Below are 21,783 nucleotides of genomic sequence, written 5' to 3'. Positions count from 1 at the left end.
TTGTGTTGTGTATGTAGGTTCAGGAGTTTGAACATGTGAATGGGAAGTTTAGTACACCAGATCGGATTCCTGTGGGATTAGAGCTGAAAAAGTTAACAGAAAGTGTCTCGTCGGACCCAAACACCCCTGTTCCTGCCAGTCCAGTTCCAACTCAACCCAGTACACCAGTACCTTCAGGTAAGACTGAATGTGTTGTTACTTCATCATAAAATGCTGGTTATTTATGGTTAACTACACAGTAGTATTGTACTTACAGATAAGACAGAGTCAGTGTCCGGTTCTCAAGAAGACAAGGAGATTGCAGAACCAGAGAACACCAAACCACTGGACCCCGAGGTCATCCTAAAGTCATCAAGAAATACCTTCTGTGTCTTTCCGTCTTTTGTCTTTACTAAACGATCTCTCTTTTTGTAACAGCCAGTTGTTCCAGAACCCACTCCTGCTCCAGAAAAGACCAATGAGGGAGAAGAGCCAAAAAATGGCAGTCCAGAAGAGAAACGATTAGAGGAGAGCGAAAAGAGTGACACCCCTCCTGTCCAAACAGAGCCATCAGCCAATCAAGCACCGCCGCCTACTAAGCAATGCGAGCAGCCAGCCAATCAGACACCTTCAGGTGTGGGTTTTTCATTATGCCAGTAATGATTCTCACTCACTCAATCACTTTTTCTTTAGATTATTCCCTTCCGTATCAGGGTCATTCATTCATTAATGTTTCTTCTGCTTAGTCCCTTTATTCATCAGGGGTCACTACAGTGGAATGAACTGCTTACTTAACTCTTTTTACACAGCTGATGCCTTTCCAGCTGCAACCCAGTAATGGGAAACACCCAGACACACTCATACACTACAGTCAATTTAGTTTATTCAATTCACCCATAGTGCATGTCTTTGTACTGTGGGGGAAACCAGAGCACCTGGAGGAAACCCATGCTAATACGGGTACATACAGCCCCAGCCGGGACTTAGAGACCTTCTTGCTGTGAGGCGACAGTGCTAACCACTGAGCCACTGTGTCACCCCATCTCAGGAGTCAACACCAATTAATAATGCTTCTTTAAAGTATTATTCCCTATAATGAAAGTTTCAAATGATCGCTTTTCTTCTAGACTGTGGTAAAGGGAAAGAGACTTCTCCAGAAAGAGGGGAAAGTAAATCCAGCCCTCCAAAATCAGAGGATAAGGAACAAAAACCAGGTCAGTGTTTATGATACTTCAGTAAACATAATAAAAGATTTTTCAAATCCCAGGGTGTCCGCGGGGTCTTAAAAAGTCTTAAAATGTCTTACATTTCAAAAGCAAAATTTTAGGCCTTAAAAAGTCTCAAATTCACTGAAATATTGTTTTGTAAGTCTTAAAACATTTTAAACAGGTCTTAATTTTTCTCTGTCCAAGTAAAGCTACCCAATTAGTCCAACATCCATTCAATCACCAACAATATGTTTCTTTTATTGCAAAGAGATACAATTCACAACAGCAATTTTTATAGCAAATTATGCAAAGAAACCTAAAAACAAATGCACAATTCCTTCTGATATTAACAGAGCAATATATCCCTTTGCATGATCCTCCAGTTATACAAAAACTATGTACAGAAGTAAGGGGAAGCGGACATAATATTTATAAATAGGCTTGAAATAGGCAAGGTTTTCTAACAGAAGCGCATTAGGTGGAATAGCAGTTATAATCAATCCATTCGGACAAAAAGCCAACAAATATATATTTTTGATCATTCATGTAATTGTGTCTATAATAAATATACTTTTAACAATGTCAAACTTGTCATTAAAAAAAGTAGAAATATTATGTTGAAAAAAATATATACAACTATAGTTTTCTTGTTTTAACAAATTAAAATATTTGGCAAAAAAAAAAAAAAAACATATCAAATAACATTAAAAAAGCAACCACAACCAGGCCATTAGAAAAATCATTTGTGTTTAGCCATGTACAAGTCTAAAATTTCATCCAAAATGGTCTTAAAAGGGTCTTAAAAAGTCTTACATTTTACTTGTTGAAAACTGCAAAATCCCTCAATCCATTTTATATACAGATTGGCATTTTTAAAAATGCATTTTGAGGGTGCATGCAATGGTACAAAAAATGGTCACTAAAAGAAAGCACTTAACCTGCAGAAAATTCATTGTATACCTTAGGAGGTCAAAATAAATATTACATCTTATGAAATATTACAATAAAACATTTACAAAACCCTATGACCAAAAATTGTGCACAGATAAAAAAACATGTAATGTGATTTTCTTTTGTGTTTTTGTAGTATTAAAAATTAAATACAAAAAAATATGAAGTATAAAAACAGATCAAAACTTAATAATAATAATAATAATGTACATAATATATAATAATGCATAATATATAATAATAAATATTAAATTAAATTAAATTAAATTAAATTAAATTAAATTAAATTAAATTAAATTAAATTAAATTAAATTAAATTAAATTAAATTAAATTAAATTAAATTAAATTAAATTAAATTAAATTAAATTAAATTAAATCTGCTTTCTTTCAAACAATACAATTCCTGTAGCCATTCCTGATGATGTCAAATCTGAAGACCCTCCTGAAAACCAAGTGAATGGAGAGAAAGATTCGAGGGACGACACGGATGAGGGCCACAGAGATGACAAGAGCAGTATCAAAACTCGTTTCATGTTCAACATCGCAGATGGAGGATTCACAGGTGAGTAGCAGTCTTCTTGATGCCGTTGTTGACAGGCAAATAAACACATGGGCTAGTATTGTATCACAGATTTAGGATCTTTAGGAGTGATTTTTTAGCAGAAATAAAGAAGAATGCATGGATGTGCATGAGTGTTTATGTGTGTTCAGAGTTGCACACACTATGGCAGAATGAAGAACGCGCAGCTGTGTCATCTGGCAAAATATACGACATCTGGCATCGTCGCCATGACTACTGGCTGCTGGCTGGCATCGTAACGTATCCTAATTCTTCTTTCCATAGCACTTTTGAGCTGTCTTAATATTGCTTTAATCATGTTTGTTATCTTATATTATCTTCATTTTTGTTTTTGTTGTTTCTTTTGCTTTTTCTTTTTGTCAGTATCATTATATACAGTGCTCAGCATAATTGAGTTCACCCCATTTTGAAAATGAATATTTTGATCCATTTCTCAGTGAATATAGGCAATGTATTTTGGTGCATTTAAACAAAACAGATTTATTAAACAGATATATTTATTAAAGTAATATTTTAGTCACCAAACATATTTAGAAATAGAAAGATAATACAATTAAATTCAAGCAAAATATTGCAAAAAAATGACAACCTACTAAATTTCAACTAAATTCTATTTCTATTAAATTCTATTTTATGCTTCTCTTGGTTTTTCCTCTTTTTTAAATTTGTATTTAATATTTTTCTATAACATAAATTTGTGTACTCGTTTTTGGACCGTTATCGTAAGTTATTTTGTTAGATTAGCTCCAGATTTGGCTTCAGTACATACATGTTGTTAATACTTCAAAAAATCAATAATAATAATAATAATAATAATAATAATAATAATAATAATAATAATAATAATAATAATAATAATAATATCTTTTTTCTATGTAAATAGATATGATGAAATAAAATGTAATTAATTCAAATTAATTTTGTAATTATTATTTACAGTCTTTAGTGTCAGCATTCTGCTGGTTCTGCTGATTTGAAGTTTGAGAAATATATTTATTGTTTTGTTTATTGTTATAAAATAGCAAAATAGTATTTGTTATTTAGTATATAGTTATGGGTGCCACTATGGCGCAGTGGGTAGCACTGTTGCCTCACAGCAAGAAGGTTGCTGATTCGAGCCCCGGCTGAGTCAGGTGGCATTTCTGTGTGGAGTTTGCATGTTCTCCCCGTGTTCGCATGGGTTTCCTCCGGTTTTCCCCCACAAGTCCAAAGACATGCATTAGGTGAATTGGGTAAGCTGCTCTTCCAGGTTGGGAGTTGAGCATTGGGCTAACGACCCACCTCGTAAAAATTAGATGTTACGATTACGAAACATCAACATAGTGTGGCTAAATATCAACTGTATAAGAACAGTACTATAGATGGGACCATGGTCTCAACGCATATACACTATCAAACTATAAATACTGAATTTATTTTAAAAACCAAGTGTTGCTTGACCCAATATTGTTGTTTTGTGTGTTATTTTCCAATACAAAATAAATCTCAACCATTTCAGTTGTTGTGTACTTTATTATCATTTTATCTAAAACTGTGTCAATATATGAGGCAAATCCTTAACCTGGTGCTCTCAGACATGGTTATGCCCGCTGGCAGGACATTCAGAATGACCCGCGTTATGCCATCCTCAATGAGCCTTTCAAGACTGAAATACACAAAGGGAACTACTTAGAAATGAAGAACAAGTTTCTTGCCAGACGCTTTAAGGTATAAGTTTTCCTGTACCTATGTTTTATTTCAGTGAATTAAAAGACTTTTAAAGTCACATGTTCTACCTTCATGATTTAGCTCCTGGAACAGGCTTTGGTCATCGAGGAGCAGCTCCGGCGTGCGGCGTACCTGAACATGACTCAGGACCCCAGTCATCCTGCCATGGCTCTCAACACACGTTTTGCAGAGGTGGAGTGTCTGGCTGAGTCCCATCAGCACCTCTCCAAAGAGTCTCTGGCTGGTAACAAGCCAGCCAATGCAGTGCTGCACAAAGGTGATTTCAAATATAATAAAAAATATAAGGAATAAAAGTTTGAGATATTTAAAGGTTTTTAGATTAGGGTTGGTGTAAGGTTTAACCTAACACTGCAGTAAGAGAATGGATGTTTTATCCAGTTTTAAATGGGCAGATTTATTGTGTACCACTTATAATGCTTTTTTCAGTCCTGTTCTGTTCTGTCCATATGTATTGCAGAGACTCACAAGTAAACACTCCCTCATCTGATTGGCTAACAGTTTTGCATAGTTTTATAGTTTGCAATTGTTTTGTAGTTGTTCTTCTATGTGTGTTTGACAGTCTACATACTTCATAAATAGACTGATGTGATTTAGGTTACAAACACTTAAATTCTGCATACATGTCAAATGATCTGTAATAGCTGACAAAGCAATAATTACCTGTAATGACAATTTTCAGTCATCAAAAATAAAGTTCATCCACTCTTTCTTGATAGTTGTGATCAGATTTACCTACTACAGTTTAAAGTTCAGACAAAAATGAAAATTAATTTCGTGGTTTAAACCTTTATGAGTTCTTTCTTTAGTTGAACATAATATGGAAAAATAACATGGATCTATGGAAAACGCTGGAATTTAATATGTGTCAGATTTTTCAGAGTATATTCTCTTGTCTTCAATAGAAGAAAGCATCTAAAATACATTTTGAACAAGTAAAAGATGGACATGTAGTAGATGAGGACATGGTTTGTGGGCGGAGCTAAACATGCAGTGATGTAGAAGTGTGCTGTGATCTTATGTGGAGCCAGAGTTTAGCCACATTATTTTGTAATAAAGTGGCACATTTCACAATCTGTCATTTTGGCAAATTGACTTCAACATAAGCTGTGTGTAGACTAACAATAAAACGTAAAGGTGCTGTATTTATGTTTTTGACTCTTCTAAATCATAAAAATACCATCATATGTTTGCAGCTATTTAAGAAACATGCTATGTGAGCATTCTTGTTTCTCTGACAAACAAGTCAGATATTCTTCTTTCAAAATGTCTGTTACGTGCCTGAACATCTGTTTTTGTTTTTGTCCCTTTAACCTACCCAATGCCACTCTAGCCAATTTCTATTCAAATTTCATTTTAATATGAAAATATTCCTTCTATTGTTTGCCATTGCTTTTATTTAGAACACAATTTAGTCTTAAATCAGCATTTAGTCTCGATAGTCAGACTCCTGTGGGTCTTCAATCTGACAACTTGCGCTTGTGTGTTTTTAGCCAGGATTGCAATACCTAGTTCAACCACTGAGTGTCAAATTTACATACTGCACCTTTAAGTTCTGAAACTTACAGGAAGTTTTTATAGTCAAAGGACCTCTAATTTGTCAAAAGATTTAGATTTTTTAGTTCATGAACTCTTTAACATGCATGCTAACATGTCAGACATACTGTATAAAAACCTACTAAATTTTTGGAATAGTTGTTTTTTTTAATAAACACTCCACTTTTTTTTTTTTTTTTGAAAATAGGCTCATTTTAAACTCCCCTAGAGTTAACAGTTTTAGAATGACAGTTCCATTCTTGGAATGAGAATATAATTCTTAGTCATATTAGTTCTGTTGGTCTTAGTGCACGATGTGTCTACAGAAGGGTCAAGCTTTAAATAGGAAAACTATCAACACTCGTTGATCATTTTTGAGTGAGATGCTAACAGTCTAATATGATTCACTGATTTATGCTAATCTAAGCTAAAAGTTCTCCTGCCAGACCCGGAGATCGCAAACAAATTCTTTTCATGTCACACAATTTTTCAAACCTCTCACCCAAAATGCAAAACTACACAGCTGTTCTGCAAAACCAGAAGCTGTTTCTCAGCCTTGAACTCAGTTTTCAGTTTAATTTTTTTCACAACAATACACACAACGCTCTACCTAAAACAAATTCTAACAGGAAGCTACTTTTTTTCGTTTCTAAAGACAACCAATCAAAATGCTACACTTATTCACCCGGTCACACACACACTCCTCACATGTGAAAACACTAAATTCTTAACTGTTTACTAACCAATCATAGTAAAGCCATAGTGAGCCTATAATTAGGTCAAAAGTGACAGGACACTAGACTGTTCCGCATGTTCACCTTTTCATAATCCTAAATTCCTCTAGAATAGAATAGAGGAATTATTCTCAGCCTGGCTCTGTAAAGTGCATGATGGCCAACCCTATGCCTACATGACGCTTCTCCAGACAAAGGACACTTTTTCCCCCCGAGACCCCACACTGTATTTACTGTATTCTGGAGAATATACTTTTGCTTTACATACATAGAGTATGTTTATAGTTTTGTTGTATACTACTGTATGCAAGAGTAATAATTAGCCTAATGATTATTTTATGTTTCTTCTTGTCATTGATGTTTACAGTGTACCTGTTCCTACTCTTAGCAGATTACTGTCTGTAGAACATTGCATTGAATTGTAGATATAAGTCTATAAAAGAGCAAAGAGCTTTACATTCATAACAACAGTGTTTACATGGTGTACACAAACATTTATTATTATGAAAGTGTTTGCCATTTGATGCAAATGCTTCATTCTCACACGTCTTTATGGCATTTCCAATGCAGTGTTACATTTTGAAGCAGATGTGAGGCATTTTGCATTTTGAGTGTGCAGTTTTGAGAATTGCATGTAGAGTTTTGAAAAAAGACACCTGTTTTGACACCTATTTTAAAAATGTTAAAATCTAGGGGACTTGTAAAATGTTGTTATCAAAAAGTTTAGTGTTCTTTTAATTGATTATTTTGATGTTGTTTCAGTGTTGAATCAGCTGGAGGAGTTGTTAAGCGATATGAAGGCGGATGTGACGCGTTTGCCCTCCATGCTTTCACGGGTGCCACCGGTGTCCGCACGGCTCCAGATGTCAGAGCGGGGCATCCTCAGCAGACTCACCAGCCGGGGCAATGAGCCGCCTCCTCAGCAGGTGACACGTCTCCTGCAATATGTGTGGTCCATACATGATGAATAATAGATGGGCCTCATGTGGATCAACCTTCATGTAAGAATGTTCTGTTTCATCTTCCCTCAGCCTTTCCCTCAGGGCTCTTTCGGCTGTTCTCAGATGTATAATAGCAGTTTCGCCGGAGGGTTTCGTGGACCTGGAGGCACCGCCATGGTGAACTATAGCCAGATGCCCCTGGGGCCGTACGTCAGTGGTTAGTGGCCTACATTAGTCTTGACATGGAGAGCATGCAGTAATCAAAAACTCACCAGTCGAGTTAAAGGGGCAGTTCACCGAAAAAAAGAACATTCTATCATCATTTACTCATCTCATATCTTTACAAATAGGCTTTTTTCGGCAGGCAGAATGTCAATACAATGAGGAATGTCAATACAAATAGTCAATGAGGTCCAAATTGTTTTGAATGATTTTGTGCATTTATCTACTTTTTTTGCTATGGTGAATATGGTGCTATGGAGCATGTGCTTATGATTGCTTGCGGCTGCTTCCACATTATCTAATTTATGATACACCAATCAGAAGATCCCTAAGCCACTATAAATACACCTAAGTTCTATATAACAGCCATCTTTGTTTTGAAGAATCCCCCCTTCCAACCCTACTACTCCTCCTTTCCTAGATACGTGGCAAGGTGGTCTAGTGGTTAGCACTGTTGCCTCACAGCAAAAACATCACTGGTTCTAGCCCTTATCAAGCCAGCCAACGCTTCTATGCAAAGTTTACACGTTCTTCCGGTGCTTACGTGGGTTTTCCCCGGGTTCCCCAGTTTACTTACACCGTCTTAAAACATGCAACTTAAGTTAATTGACTAATCCAAATCGGCACCATAGACATGCTCCTAGTAAGTAGTTATCTCTTAAAAGCAATCACTATCTGTTCATTAGCTACTACAACAGGGGAGTTCTCGAGACCTACCTGAGCTCAAACTCCCCTCTCGCCTTGCAAATGGGAGGGAGCCCTGGGCTCAAGGATCTTATAATCTTAGGGCTCTCTCCCAGGACAGCATGCCAAACAAGCTTCATAATCAATCATCAGCTAAGTGTGAACTCTTGAATGGGTAGCTAAATGATGCTGGAAGGGCAGCCGCTGCGTAAAATATAGTTGATGGTTCATTCCAATGTGGCAACCCCTGATAAATATGGGAATAAGCTGAAGGAAAATGAATAAATGAATGAATGAATAAATAAATGATGATGGAATTTCAGGTGACCTGTTTCTTTAAGTTTGACATAAGCAGTCTTTATTTCTCAAGAACTTCATATAAAACATATTGTGTCAAAGCAACTTTACAGGCAAACTATATGAATTAATAATTAGTATGTTTAACATTATGTTAGTATGTTAGTAACAGTATGTTTCATCAACAACACTAATCAACCTAAATGCTGTACTGAAACTTATCTAGTGCCCTTTAGCCAGACTTTATGCCTTTCACATTATAATATAGTCCAAGAATCACCCTCTTAGAAAATAAGTAACCACATGACCTGACTAACATGAAAATCAACCAACCACAGGCGGATTTTGCATCCTGAAATTACATTGTAGTTGAGAAATTTGAGATGCTTTCCATCATCTTTTTTTTTTTTTTAAACTAAAACATTTACTATGTAACAATTGAAATTGTTGTTAATTCTATAAATGAAGCTGAAAGGAAATAGCATTTAAATAATAGGTGAAAATGTTAAGATTTAAAGTAAAATGACTAAAACTACAGCTGAAATAAAGATATGTATATATATTTACAGTCTTTCTCAGTCACTTTGGTGCATTTCTCACAACACTATTTACATTTGCACAAAAGTTTCTCAATTAGTTTCTCAAAACTTATTTCATGAGTCATTACATACAAAAATGTTGAACTAGTTGACAAGCAAATTTTATTAAAAAAAATAAAGAAATAATTAATTTTTCCTGAAAATGTCTTCTAAATTAAACAATTTGATGAATGGTTTACAGACCTCTGCATGTTGTAGGCTCAGTTCCAATATGTACTACAATATTGTTTACAGTTGTGCACAGCTCTACCCAAAGGGACTTTATGTTTGTTGTAAATAAGCGTGTATTTATTCTTTTACACAATGCTGTGAATAACTTAGAGTTTCAGCATATGCAGTAAAAATGTGAAACATACACATTCGGTGTCTTGTACTGTACTCAGATACCTCACTAAACGCAGTGATGTCTAACTTTACTGTAGTTTTCAAATGGCTGTGCAAATAGTAAATAGCGCTGTCTTGTATTTTCAGGAAGTGTCACCAAAATCTGACTTTTTGCGTTGAACAAAATGTACAGAGTAAACTGTCATAATGAAGACATGACAAAGCCATTTGACTATCTTGTTCATAAACAATGGTGGCAGGACTTTTCATCTTGGTGACACTGACACTTTGACATCAATACTTGCTTTTGAGGAATGAGCTCTCGATTTTGAACAAGTGACACGCTTTTGAAGATTATCAACTAGGTTTTGCAGTTTGTACTAATTGTTTTGAGAAATACATTACTGTTGTGCAAATATAAAGTGTTGTGAGAAAAACACCAAAGCGATTGATAAAAACTGTAAAAAATATGAATGTTATAAGCACACATAAAAAAATACTAAATTAAAAAATATCAAATTTGAACTGAAAATATAGAGTTAAAAGCTCATTAAACATGAATATATACTTGGTAAAAGTAGAAATGTCTGAATTTGGTGTCTACGTCATATAAAATATACAAAAATGATTTTATATGCAGAAAGCCTGTTTTATTAATAGCTGATAAAGCGTCCACTTTATTATTTTAGATAACTTAAAATGTTTAAATATGGGTAAAAGAACCCTCCATCATCATTCAGCATAATCTATATTTGTGCAGAAATGAAACAACATATTTATTCTGACCTGTACTTATTAAAAACAGTTTAAAATGCTGACAAATATTTCAAACCTAGTTGTTGCAGGACAATGTAATGTAAATTTTCAGTTTTTAAGTAAGTTTTAAAATCTTTTTATATGTCAATAATTGATTCTAAATATAAATCTGAAACAATTATTTGACACTGTATATCAAAGGTGTCAAATCCAGATCCTGGAGGGCTGCAGCTCTGCACAGTTTAGCTTTAACATTGATTAAACACACCTGATCAAACTAATTGAGTCCTTGAGTGTTTCTCAATATGCATTCTTCAGTGATCTTGCGTCCTCGTGTTCTCGTGTAACGTCATCATCAGCCACCACAGTTCAGTTCCAAAACTCAAGACCACAAGAACGCGTGAAAGTTCCCGGATGTGTTCTTGGTATCGAGTAATGTAATGTGTATTTATATAGCGCATTTATTGTGTATGGCCATACACCCAAAGCGCTTCTCAATCATGAGGGGGGGTCTCTCCACACCACCACCAGTGTGCAGCATCCACTGCAGGCAGCGTGCAGCAACAGGATCAGTGTGCTCACCACACACTAACTATTGGTGGAGTGAAGAGACAGAGCCAGATTGGTGGATGGGGGTGATTGGGAGGCCATGATTGTAAGGGCCCGTGGAAGGAATTTGACCAGGGTTACACCTCTACTCTTTTATAAGAAGTGCCATGTGATTTTTAATAACCTTGGTCAGGACCTGGGTTTAATGTCTTATCAGAAAGACAGCACCCACTGAAAGTGTAGTGTCCCCTTCACATTTACTGGGGCATTATGACTCACACAGACCACAGGTTGAGCGCCCTCTGCTGGCCTTTCTAACACCACTTCCAACAGCAACCTAGTTTTCCCATGTGGTCTCCCATCCAGGTACTGACCAGGCTCAGCCCTGCTTAGCTTGATTAGCCGCTTTTCCACTATCGGGCCAGTGCGAGCCAGGGCTTTTTTGGCCAGGCCGGGCCAATAGCCCGGGAGGTTGAGAAATGAGGCCGAAATCATGTCGCGTTTCCACTGTCGGGCTAGTTGCTCGCAGCGCGTCACGCAAACACCGCCCCAGAACGTCCCCCGAATCAAACGTCACACAACCCGCCCACTTCAGCGGGAACAAAAAACTCAAATTATAACCACAAACACAACTTGGCATCACTACGAGAGCTGGAAGATGGAGAACACCGAAGCGATTGCTTTTTTACTGTTTGCGGTCTGTTGGTGTAAGGCCAGACAGCGATCCATGGATAAGGACATTCGAGTTCGGCGGCATTTACTTCGAACACAGATTTTGGCTGCTATCCATTTTTTCTTCTTCTTAGTGAGTTGATCAAGCGCGATAGCAAAACAAATGTAAGGGAAGAAAGCATCTTGTCTCCTCTTTACCTGACAGGAAAACTCCGCCTTTGTACGTAACCCTGCCCCGAAGCCCCAGTTGGCCCTCCTTGGCCCAAGGTATTCGGCGGGCCGAAAAAGGCCGGATGCTGGCCCCAAGGAAGCCCCGCTTTGGCCCGATTACGCCCCGGAAGTGATAATGGAAACGCGACTGGCCTTGGCTTGCCCTGGCTCGCTCGCTTTAGGCGCGATAGTGGAAACGCGGCTATTGAGTAACCGGTCTTGGGCTGCAGGGTGATATGGCTGTGGCATGCATCAAGGATGCACCGATGCAGACTTGAGCTCCGAACTCACTCAAGAAGTCCCAAAAGTCATTGCGACTGAATAAAAGAGGTGGGGAGCGCAGCATTTTATACCTGCCTATTATTAAAGTTCAGAGATAAAACTTATTTGTCTCAGGAGTTTCTCTAAACGAGACAGTGAAAATAAACATTACCATGAAAATCTTAATAAAGACAAACACATTAAGGGTGTTTATTTGCTGAATTTTGCATTAAAATCTGTTTAATTTTTATTGTGCAAAGTGTTTTGTGAATGATAAATACATTGAAAAGGAAAAAAAACAATAAATCATTGTATGAATGCTGTAATGTTTAAATAATTTTCCGTTAAAAACATGTGAAGGTCATGTGACCATCAAGAAGAATGCAGCATCTCCTTTCTCACAGGACGCATTCTCTGTCCTCGCGTTATCCCAAGTTCAGTCTTCAACGGTGACCTGGCAAGACCGGTCTCTGCGAGAACGCGTTTGTTCTCTGTGTTCTTGGAATTGAGAAACAGCCCTTCAGTCTTATTTTAAGCCTCCTGGTGCCACAATCACACTAGAGTTTGAGCTTGCGGAATTCTGTCATACGGCGCTGCGAAAAGGGGCGGGATTAAACTAGATGATTAGACATTAAGAAAGCGAGCGATTGGTCCATATTTTAAATTTCTGTCCAGAGAGGTCATATTTTGATCCTCGATTGGTCTCATGCAGTCAAGTGATGCGATTTCGCAGGTCAGAATTCACCAAGCTTGAACATGCAATGCAGCGCGTGCGAAACCTTTCACAGGTGCTTAGGTTTCTGGTCTGACACATTCGCGTGCACATGAATGGTCTATGGGGTCTATGTGGAGAAAAGGGCAGTGTGACCGCAGCTTGAGTGTATTGAAACAGGATTGGAACTAAACTGTGCAGGGCTGCGGCCCTACAGGAACTGTGTCTGACACCCCTGCTGTATACAAACAATTACACTGAATGACATTTTAGTTTGTGTCTTCTGTAAATGATGGTAAAAAAATATGATAGATATTTTTTGCTTAGAAAAAAAAAACAGGAGTATTACACTCAAGCTGTATTACACTTTTTGTTTTGATGTTTAAAAATGACTATGAAGTATAATTTCTTCTTTTTTTTTTTACTTTTCTTCTTCTTAGTTTCCTCAAATGGGCCTCCTGCCCCTACCAGCCTCCTGGAGAAGAAGTCGAGTGACGTCCTGCGAGATGTGGTAACCCCTGATTTAAAATCAGGCAAACCCAGTGATGTTATATGCATCGAGGACTAGCCTGTGGACGCTCCGTCCTGTTAATGTACAGTATAAAACCTACAAACAGAATGCTGGAGGAAGGAATAATAAACAGCAAACCTTATCAGTTGCACTTTTGTCTTTCAGATTCTGTACTTGTACGCGCCTGTAAGTTTTATTCAGTAGATTTAAGTTTCGTTCATTCTTTAAAAAAATAATAAAAAATCAGCGATACAAAAGTATTGATCGATTAGGGAGAGGCTGAGGACGCTACTGAAAGAGGGCATCATTGTTCTGACAGTCCTCTGAGCTTTGTTTTTTTTATTATTGTTATTATTATTTTTTACATCATGGCTTCTGTTTCTTAGTGGCCATGAGGGACATTTGGAACTCTGCTAACGCTGAGCCGTCTGGAGGTGCTAGTGGTTTCCGGCCAGCTGAAGGACCTCTGCTTTTGCTCCTGGCTCTGCTCATGAATGATGTGCTGTTGCTGCCCCTGCAGGTTATTGCTGTGTAGTGCATCTAAACACAGAATAGTGCAATGACTGACATATTCTCTGGAAAACCTCAGATGATTTTGCATTGTCGCCACCAACGTTTGCTTTCAGAACTGTTCTAGATTGTTTTTCCAGTTTACATTACTAGAAAAGGAAAAGAGCGTTGATGAAAGCTAAAGGGGCTCCCAGTGATGAAATAATCTTAATTATTAAAAAGTTTTCCCTCAGTAAATTTATGGCACATTTACTTAGAAATTCCACAGTGTTAAAATGCCATTCAGAATCAAGTTTTGTAGTATAAAAAATTAATTGAAAAATGTCCTCAAATCTCAAAATTGTCCTTTGCCTTCAGTGTCCTGCATAAAAAAAATCCAGTACAATCAAAGTATTAGTAGCCTATTAAAAGTTCATTTTAGAAGAAGCTGGGCTGAGATCACATGACCTGCATGTCTAATAAATACTCACTACTCAGTGCATATATATAAATATAGCACTTTTGAGTGGTCATATATATCGATGGCAATTGGAATGTTTTCATGAACTGAGAGCTGATCAAATTAAGATTGGGAGAAATTGTGACCCACAATTTGAAAGGTATATATTTTATTTTAATGCAGTGTGAACTTTATTATTGTGCTGTTGAATGCAAAAAAATATTGTCCCTCAGTTTGTAAAACAATAATGCTTTTATTGCAATTCATTTTGCAAGTGTATACAGAAAAAAATAAACGTTAAAGTGTATATTATCACAATTTTTTACACACTCCGTCCACAAAAATTATTTGGTAGCATATAAATTGTTTTGTTTGCTTTTACAAAGTGAGGGACCGGCTGAAAGTGCATTCTGTCAGTTAATCAATCAACAGCATGCCTGGAATATTTCTAGAAATGAGGCTTTTTAATTTCTGGAACAGAGCGAAAGCTCAACAGGGATATCTGTCCATCATTTCCACCCTGTTCCATGTTCCTGGATTAGCTCCAATCAGTTTAAATTTGTAAACTTAATTTTGTATTACTATTATAATCATCATCATCATATCCTTCTATAGATGCATTTTACTTGACATTTTGTGAATTGCTGAAACTTGGACCCTACAGTGTGTCGGCTTACTAAGCCGAGCTTATAGATAGTATTGACATGATTGTTCTGGTGCCATAAGTGGTGTGGAGATGGATTGTTTGTTTCAATTTGAAATGATTTGCCTTGTGTTACTGTGTTTTTAAGCAACGCACTTTATATGGAGATCGGACATGACCATAAAGACGGCCATTTCAAACGCAGTGGAAACCTCTTTTAATAACTTGTATACTCAGTTTCAGTGTGTGGTATTAGTCATGCTAATAATGTAGATGAAGAGTTTTGTTTGTTTTCTGCATCTCGGCGTCAGTTTAAATGACACTGAAGTGTCATGGCTGACCGTAAACATGATCATAGCTTCTTTTGCAGTAGTTTTAACTTGGGGGTTCAAGACGATGAGGATGATTTTTGTGTAAACTATGAATGTGGAAAAAAATGCAGTTAAATGTTCACACGCACACTCACGCTACAGAAACCTCAAATGATTTCAATGAAACGCAAAGACAGCCTTGAGAGTCGAGGGAACTTGTACCCACGAGAGAGAGCCAGCAGCATAAAATGTGTTGTGAAATGAAGTTTTGTTTTTATCCTGTGTGATGAGTTTACGCCATTTTCATTTGTACTTTTTAATCCGTGTTGATATTGCCATTGCGCTCCATTTAAATGCAATCAAACTGAAGCCAAAATGAATGTATGACGTATTTAAAAAAAGCTTCAGTCTAATATTAGAAGTCTTTTCATTCAAGTACAAACTAGGCTTCAAAAGCTACCAAAAGACTCTGGTCAAGACAACTTTGTTGCCATGAACGCACAGCATGTGATTTGTCTTCAGACTACTTTGGACCAGAGAGATCTTTATCCTGGTTTCAAAACATCTACGAGCAAAACAAGTATTGCTATTTTGCAGAGATAAGAATATGGAAAACATAAGTGAACTACCATCAACTCACTTTGTACTCAGTGTATTCGTTTTATGTGTTTTAATAAATCCCCTCCAATAAGTATTAGGGTACGTTTCATTATTTCATTGTTTGCCTCCAATTCGATTGTTGTGGAATAATGGTTTAATGTGCGCATGAACTGAAAGCTGCGACTGTTTTTTTTTTCATATTGCGACGTTGTCTCAGAGAAATGTAATATTAAATGAGTAAATATTCGATGGGCGTGGCTTGTTTTTTCTACTGTGAGCTGATTGGCTGTAGTAAAGTAGGCATTTTGTTCAGAAAGATCAGGAAAGGGTTTCAGAAGAGTTATTACAACCGATTACAACCTAACAGACACCTCCTCCTCACCATTTCTGTTTGGACTGTTGCCAGATATTTTCCCAGTGATGGGTTGCAGCTGGAAGTGCATCCACTGCAGAAAATATATGCTGGATAAGTTGGCGGTTCATTTCACTGTGGCAACCCCAGTTTAATAAAGTGACTAGGCCGAAAACAAAATGAATAAATGAACGTTGCCAGATATAGCAGATTTTGTCCAGCCCTTTTTTTCTTAATTAAAGTAGCCTAGGCCTATTTAAGCTTCTTAATTGGTGCAAGGAATAACTGGCTGTTTAAATAAATTTTGCATCTGAAAAGCAGTTTAATATGTGTAAAGGTGTTTGCACCTTTTGCAAAGCATCAAATCACCGGCATATTAGGCATCAAAACATGTGCATTAACTGTATAAATTATTATTCCTTAAAAGAAAACCAGTTGAACATTGTGCATAACTCATTATACACAAATTGTACTAAAGCTGGGTCGGTACCTTAAAATGGTATGCGTTTGTATCTAAAAAGTCTATATTAATAAATGTTCTCTTTGAACCCCTTGGGGAGAACCACTCCATGACAGATGCATAAGTGCAGATTGTGTGTTTTATATATATATATTTTTTTTTTTCCCAACTTTAAACTTTAACTATATATTTTTTACTTTTATTTTTAGCAATTTTCCCAGGTGTATATAACTACTACTGCAAGAAAATATCAGCATTTGGTACATTCACTATTACCTTTGCTTGAAAAGACTAGATCTAATCCTGTTTATATGAAATAAGCCTACGCCTGAGAAGTCTTGACCTACCAGAACTGTTGCTGACAACAATTCATGGATGAGTTTGAGAATGAAATGATCCTGGATTGTATCAAATCAATCACCAAAGCCAGCTAATTGAGTAATCCATGCAGAACTGACCCCAGCAGTCACAATCATCACATTGAAACACTGCCCCCCCCATTTCACGTTGTGTAAATTACATTACCTATTGGGGTATGTTTTACTTTTGAAATGGGGTATAAATTGGTCCTATTTGGAGTTAAATTTAAACTTTTGTTGTGGTATGCAGGGAGCAACCGGAGATTTGCTCAAGGGCACTTGAGACTTAAGTGTGCTTACTTCGTTCAATCACACCCACTGAGTCTGGGAACCAAAACATACAACCTCTGGCTTACAAGTTTAGCTCTCCAACAATAAGGATCAAATGGATTCTAGAGTTGTAAACAAAAGTACAGTAACAACAGATACTGAACAGCAGCAAAGCAGCTCACTGCTGGCCATTAGGTTGTTGCACAAGCTGGTAAACCTAACCTGCTTTTGACCACAAATAGACATACAAAAGCAGCACAACATTTAATTTACAACTGACATTTGATGCAGAGCATTCTTGAAACATCCCAACACCACACTGCAAGTTTCTTCCTTTGAACCCCAAGAAAGTGTTTTCAACAGGGTGAAATATATCCAAAGGGTTTGAGCAGAAAAACATTCTGGGGATGTCAAAAAACACAGTTTGTAAAAATGGCACTTAGTGTACCTTAAACCAAACAGGAACTTGAGGCATAAAGGCAATTGGGAAAAAAACAAACAAAAAAAAAACAAACAAAAAAAAAAAAAACACAAGCAACAAGTATTTTTTTTTTTTGAGATTGTTTATTAAAACACCAAAACAAAAATCTCAGCAGCAATGCAGTTATGACTTCACCTGTTGCAACAATCTAGACATGCTATAAGGAACACGCTTCTGAGTAGTCTGGAACTGAAGTCGTGATGGATCCTGAAAGCCAGGCTGGAAAACAGACTCATAGGTTGAGGCTTCTGATTGACCTTGTGCTGACTGCTGGTCACTGATGCGGGAGTCATACTGATATGTAGCTTGTGCCAACTGTGCAGTATTAGGCTGGGACATAGACTGAAACCAGGTTGGTGCTGACTGCGGACCACTGGGTTGTGGAACAGACTGATAGCTGGCTTGTGCTGACTGCGAACCACTGGGTGAGGGCACAGACTGGAACCAGGCTAGTGTTGACTGCAGACCACTGGGCTGGGGAACAGACTGATAGCTGGCTTGTGCTGACTGCGAACCACTGGGTGAGGGCACAGACTGGAACCAGGCTTGTGCTGACTGCGGACCACTGGGTTTGGGAACAGACTGATAGCTTGCTTGTGCCGACTGCGAACCACTGGGTGAGGGCACAGACTGGAACCAGGTTTGTGTTGATTGCAGACCACTAGGTTGGGGAACAGTCAGATAGCTAGCTTGTGCCATCTGTGGACCACTGGGTGAGGGCACAGACTGGTACCAGGCTTGTGCTGACTGTGGACCACTGGGTTGGGCAATAGACTGGTAGCTGGTTTGTGGGGTCTGCAGATTACTGGACTGGGGGACTGATGGGTAACGAGCTAGTGCTGCAAGTAAGCCACTAGTTGTGGACACAGACTGGTAGCTGGGTTGTCCTGATGGTGGGCCATTGGGTTGGGAGACAGACTGGTAGCTAGCTGATGACTGCAGACCAGCAGGTAAGGGCACAGACTGATACCAGGCTTGTGCTGACTGTGGACCACTAGGTTGTGGAACAGACTGGTAGTTGGATTGTGATGACTGCAGACTACTGGACTGGGGGACTGACTGGTAACGAGCTAGTGCTGAGAGTAAACCACTCGTTGAAGACAAGGACTGGTAGCTGGCTTGTCCTGACTGTGGACCACTAGGTTGGGAGACAGACTGGTAGCTGGCTTGTAATGGCTGCAGACCACTTGGTGAGGGCACAGACTGGTACCAGGCTTGTGCTGACTGTGGACCACTGGGTTGTGGGACAGACTGGTAGTTGGATTGTGATGACTGCAGACTACTGGACTGGGGGACTGACTGGTAACGAGCTAGTGCTGAAAGTAAACCACTAGTTGTGGACGCAGACTGGTAGCTGGCTTGTCCTGACTGCAGACCAGTAGGGAAGGGCACAGCCTGGTAGCGGACTGGGAATGATTGCAGACCACTGGGTTGTGGGACAAACTGACTACTGGGCTGTGGCATGTACTGATAGCTAGCTTGTACTGATTGCGGGGCACTGGGCTGGGACACAGGCGGTTCGCTGGTTTGTGATGGTGGCAAACTGGGCTGTGGCACAGGCTGGTCGCTGGTTTGGGACGGCAAACTACTGGGCTGGGGCACAGGCAGGGAAACAGTTGGTACTGACTGCATTTCACTGGGCTGGGGTACAGACGTGCCACTTGGCTGGCATGCACACTGGTAGCTGGCTTGTGCTGTCTGACTACTAGGATCAGACACAGATGGGCCACTAGGCTGGCATGAACACTGGTAACTGCCTTGTGCTGGTGATCCACTGGATTGGGACACAGACGGGTAACTAACTTGTGCTGAAACCAAGGTACTAGTCTGAGACTGGGGACTGCTGGGCTGGGACACAGAAAGGCCACTAGGCTGGCATGCACACTGGTAACTGGCTTGTGTTGCCTGCTGACCACTAGGATCAGAAACCAATGGGTTGCTTGGCTGGCATGTACACTGGTAGTTGGCTTGTGCTGACTGTGATCCACTGGGCTGGGACACAGATGGACTACTGGGCTGGCATGCACACTGGTAGCTGGCTGGTGTTGATGGCTGACCACTGGGCTGGGACACCGATGGGCCACTGGGCTGGCATGCACACTGATAGCTGGCCTGTGGTAACTGCTGTCCATCGGACTGCGAGACAGACGGGTAACTAACTTGTGCTGAAACCAAGATGCTAGTCTGGGACACAGACTGGTACGGGGCTTTTGATGACTGCAGACTACTGGGTTGGCATGTACACTGGTAGCTGGCTGGTGCTGAGGGTTGATTACTGGGCTGGCATGCACATTGGTAACTGGCTTCTGCTGACTGCAATCCATTGGGTTGGGACACAGATGGATTAGGAACTTGTGCTGAAACCAAGGTTATAGGCTGGGACGGAGGCTGGTAGAGGACTTGTGCTGACTGCAGACTACTGGGCTGGCATGCACACTGATAGCTGGCCTGTGCTGCCTGCTGACCACTAGGATTAGACACAGATGGGTCACTGGGCTGGCATGCACACTGGTAGCTGGCATGTACTGACTGAGATCCACTGGGCTGGGACACAGATGGGATACTGGGCTGGCATGCACACTGGTAGCTGGCTGGTGTTGGCGGACCACTGGGCTGGGACACTAATGGGCCACTGGGCTGGCATGCACACTGGTAGCTGGCTTGAGCAAACTGCGGTCCTTTGGATGGGGACATAGTTGGGTAACGAACTTGTGCTGAAACCAAGATACTAGACTGAGTCAGGGACTGGTAGAAGGCTTTTGCTGACTGCAGACTACTGGGCTGACATGCACACTGGTAGCCGGCTGGTCCTGATGGCTGGCCACCAAGCTGGCATGAACATTGGTACCCAGATTGTGCAGACTGCGGTCCATTAGGTTGGGACCCAGATGGGAGGGGAACTTGTGCTGAAACCAAGGTGATAGGCTGGGATGGAGACTGGTAGAGGGCTTGTGCGGACTGTGGAATACCAGGCTGGGACACAGATGGGAGAGGTACTTGTGCTGAAACCAAGGTGATAGGCTGGGATGGAGACTGGTAGAGGGCTTGTGCGGACTGTGGAATACCAGGCTGGGACACAGAGGACCTACTGGGCTGGCATGCACACTGGTAGTTGGTTTGTGGTGACTGCTGGCCATTGGGTTGAGAAAAAGATGAGTCACTGGGCTGGCATGCACACTGGTAGTTGGCTTGTGCTGGCTGCAGTCCAATAGGCTGGGACAAAGATGGGCTACTGGGCTGGCATGCACACTGGTAGGCAAGTGGTGCAGATGACTGACCACTGGTCTTGGACACTGATGGGCCACTGGGCTGGCATGCACACTGGTAGCTGGCTTGTGTTGACTGTGGCCCATTGGATTGGGACACAGAGGGGTACATGACCACAACTTGTGCTGAAACTAAGCTAGCAGACTGGGACAAAAACTGGGCTTGTGCAGACGGAGTACTGGGCTGGCATGCACACTGGTAGCTGGCTTGTGCTGACTGCAAGCCAATGGGCTGGCACGCACACTGGTAGCTGGGTTGGACAGACTGCGGTATTCTGGATTGGTACAAAGAGTGGTATTTTTTATTTGACTGCAAACCACTGGGCCAGGACAAAGACTGGGACCATGATTGTATACTACTGGGTTGGGGGACAGACTGATATGTGGCTTGTGCCAATTGCAAAGCACTGGGTTGGAGCACAGACTGGTAACGAGCTTGCTCAAATTGCAAACCAATGGGCTGGGACACAAATGGGTACCAGGCTTGTGCGGACTGTAGACCAATAGGTTGAGGGTCAGATTGAGAGCTGGTTAGGATGGGTTGATTGATGCCTTGCGGTCTCAAGGGCACATTGCTGGCTTGGTTTGGCTGCTGGGCCAGAGACTGGTAAATGGCTTGAACTGATTGAATGCTGGATGG

At 39.9% G+C, this 21,783-nt stretch overlaps 1 protein-coding gene across 1 annotated transcript in view; it reads left to right on the top strand.

Annotated features, from left to right (window-relative positions):
* chd5 (chromodomain helicase DNA binding protein 5) overlaps window positions 1–16,046 on the top strand; it is a 114,350-nt gene extending 98,304 nt beyond the window's left edge. Inside the window, 11 exon segments of the mRNA XM_056467849.1 lie at window positions 18–177; window positions 257–336; window positions 418–613; window positions 1,107–1,193; window positions 2,549–2,701; window positions 2,851–2,959; window positions 4,294–4,426; window positions 4,508–4,703; window positions 7,477–7,640; window positions 7,746–7,872; window positions 13,382–16,046. Of these exon segments, the coding sequence (XP_056323824.1) occupies window positions 18–177; window positions 257–336; window positions 418–613; window positions 1,107–1,193; window positions 2,549–2,701; window positions 2,851–2,959; window positions 4,294–4,426; window positions 4,508–4,703; window positions 7,477–7,640; window positions 7,746–7,872; window positions 13,382–13,509 (1,533 nt within the window). The 3' untranslated portion in view covers window positions 13,510–16,046.
* The last annotated feature ends 5,737 nt before the right edge of the window (window positions 16,047–21,783 follow it).

This window comes from Danio aesculapii, chromosome 11 (assembly GCF_903798145.1).
Source record: "Danio aesculapii chromosome 11, fDanAes4.1, whole genome shotgun sequence".
NCBI lineage: Eukaryota > Metazoa > Chordata > Actinopteri > Cypriniformes > Danionidae > Danio > Danio aesculapii.
This window is presented reverse-complemented; position numbering and strand designations above follow the sequence as displayed.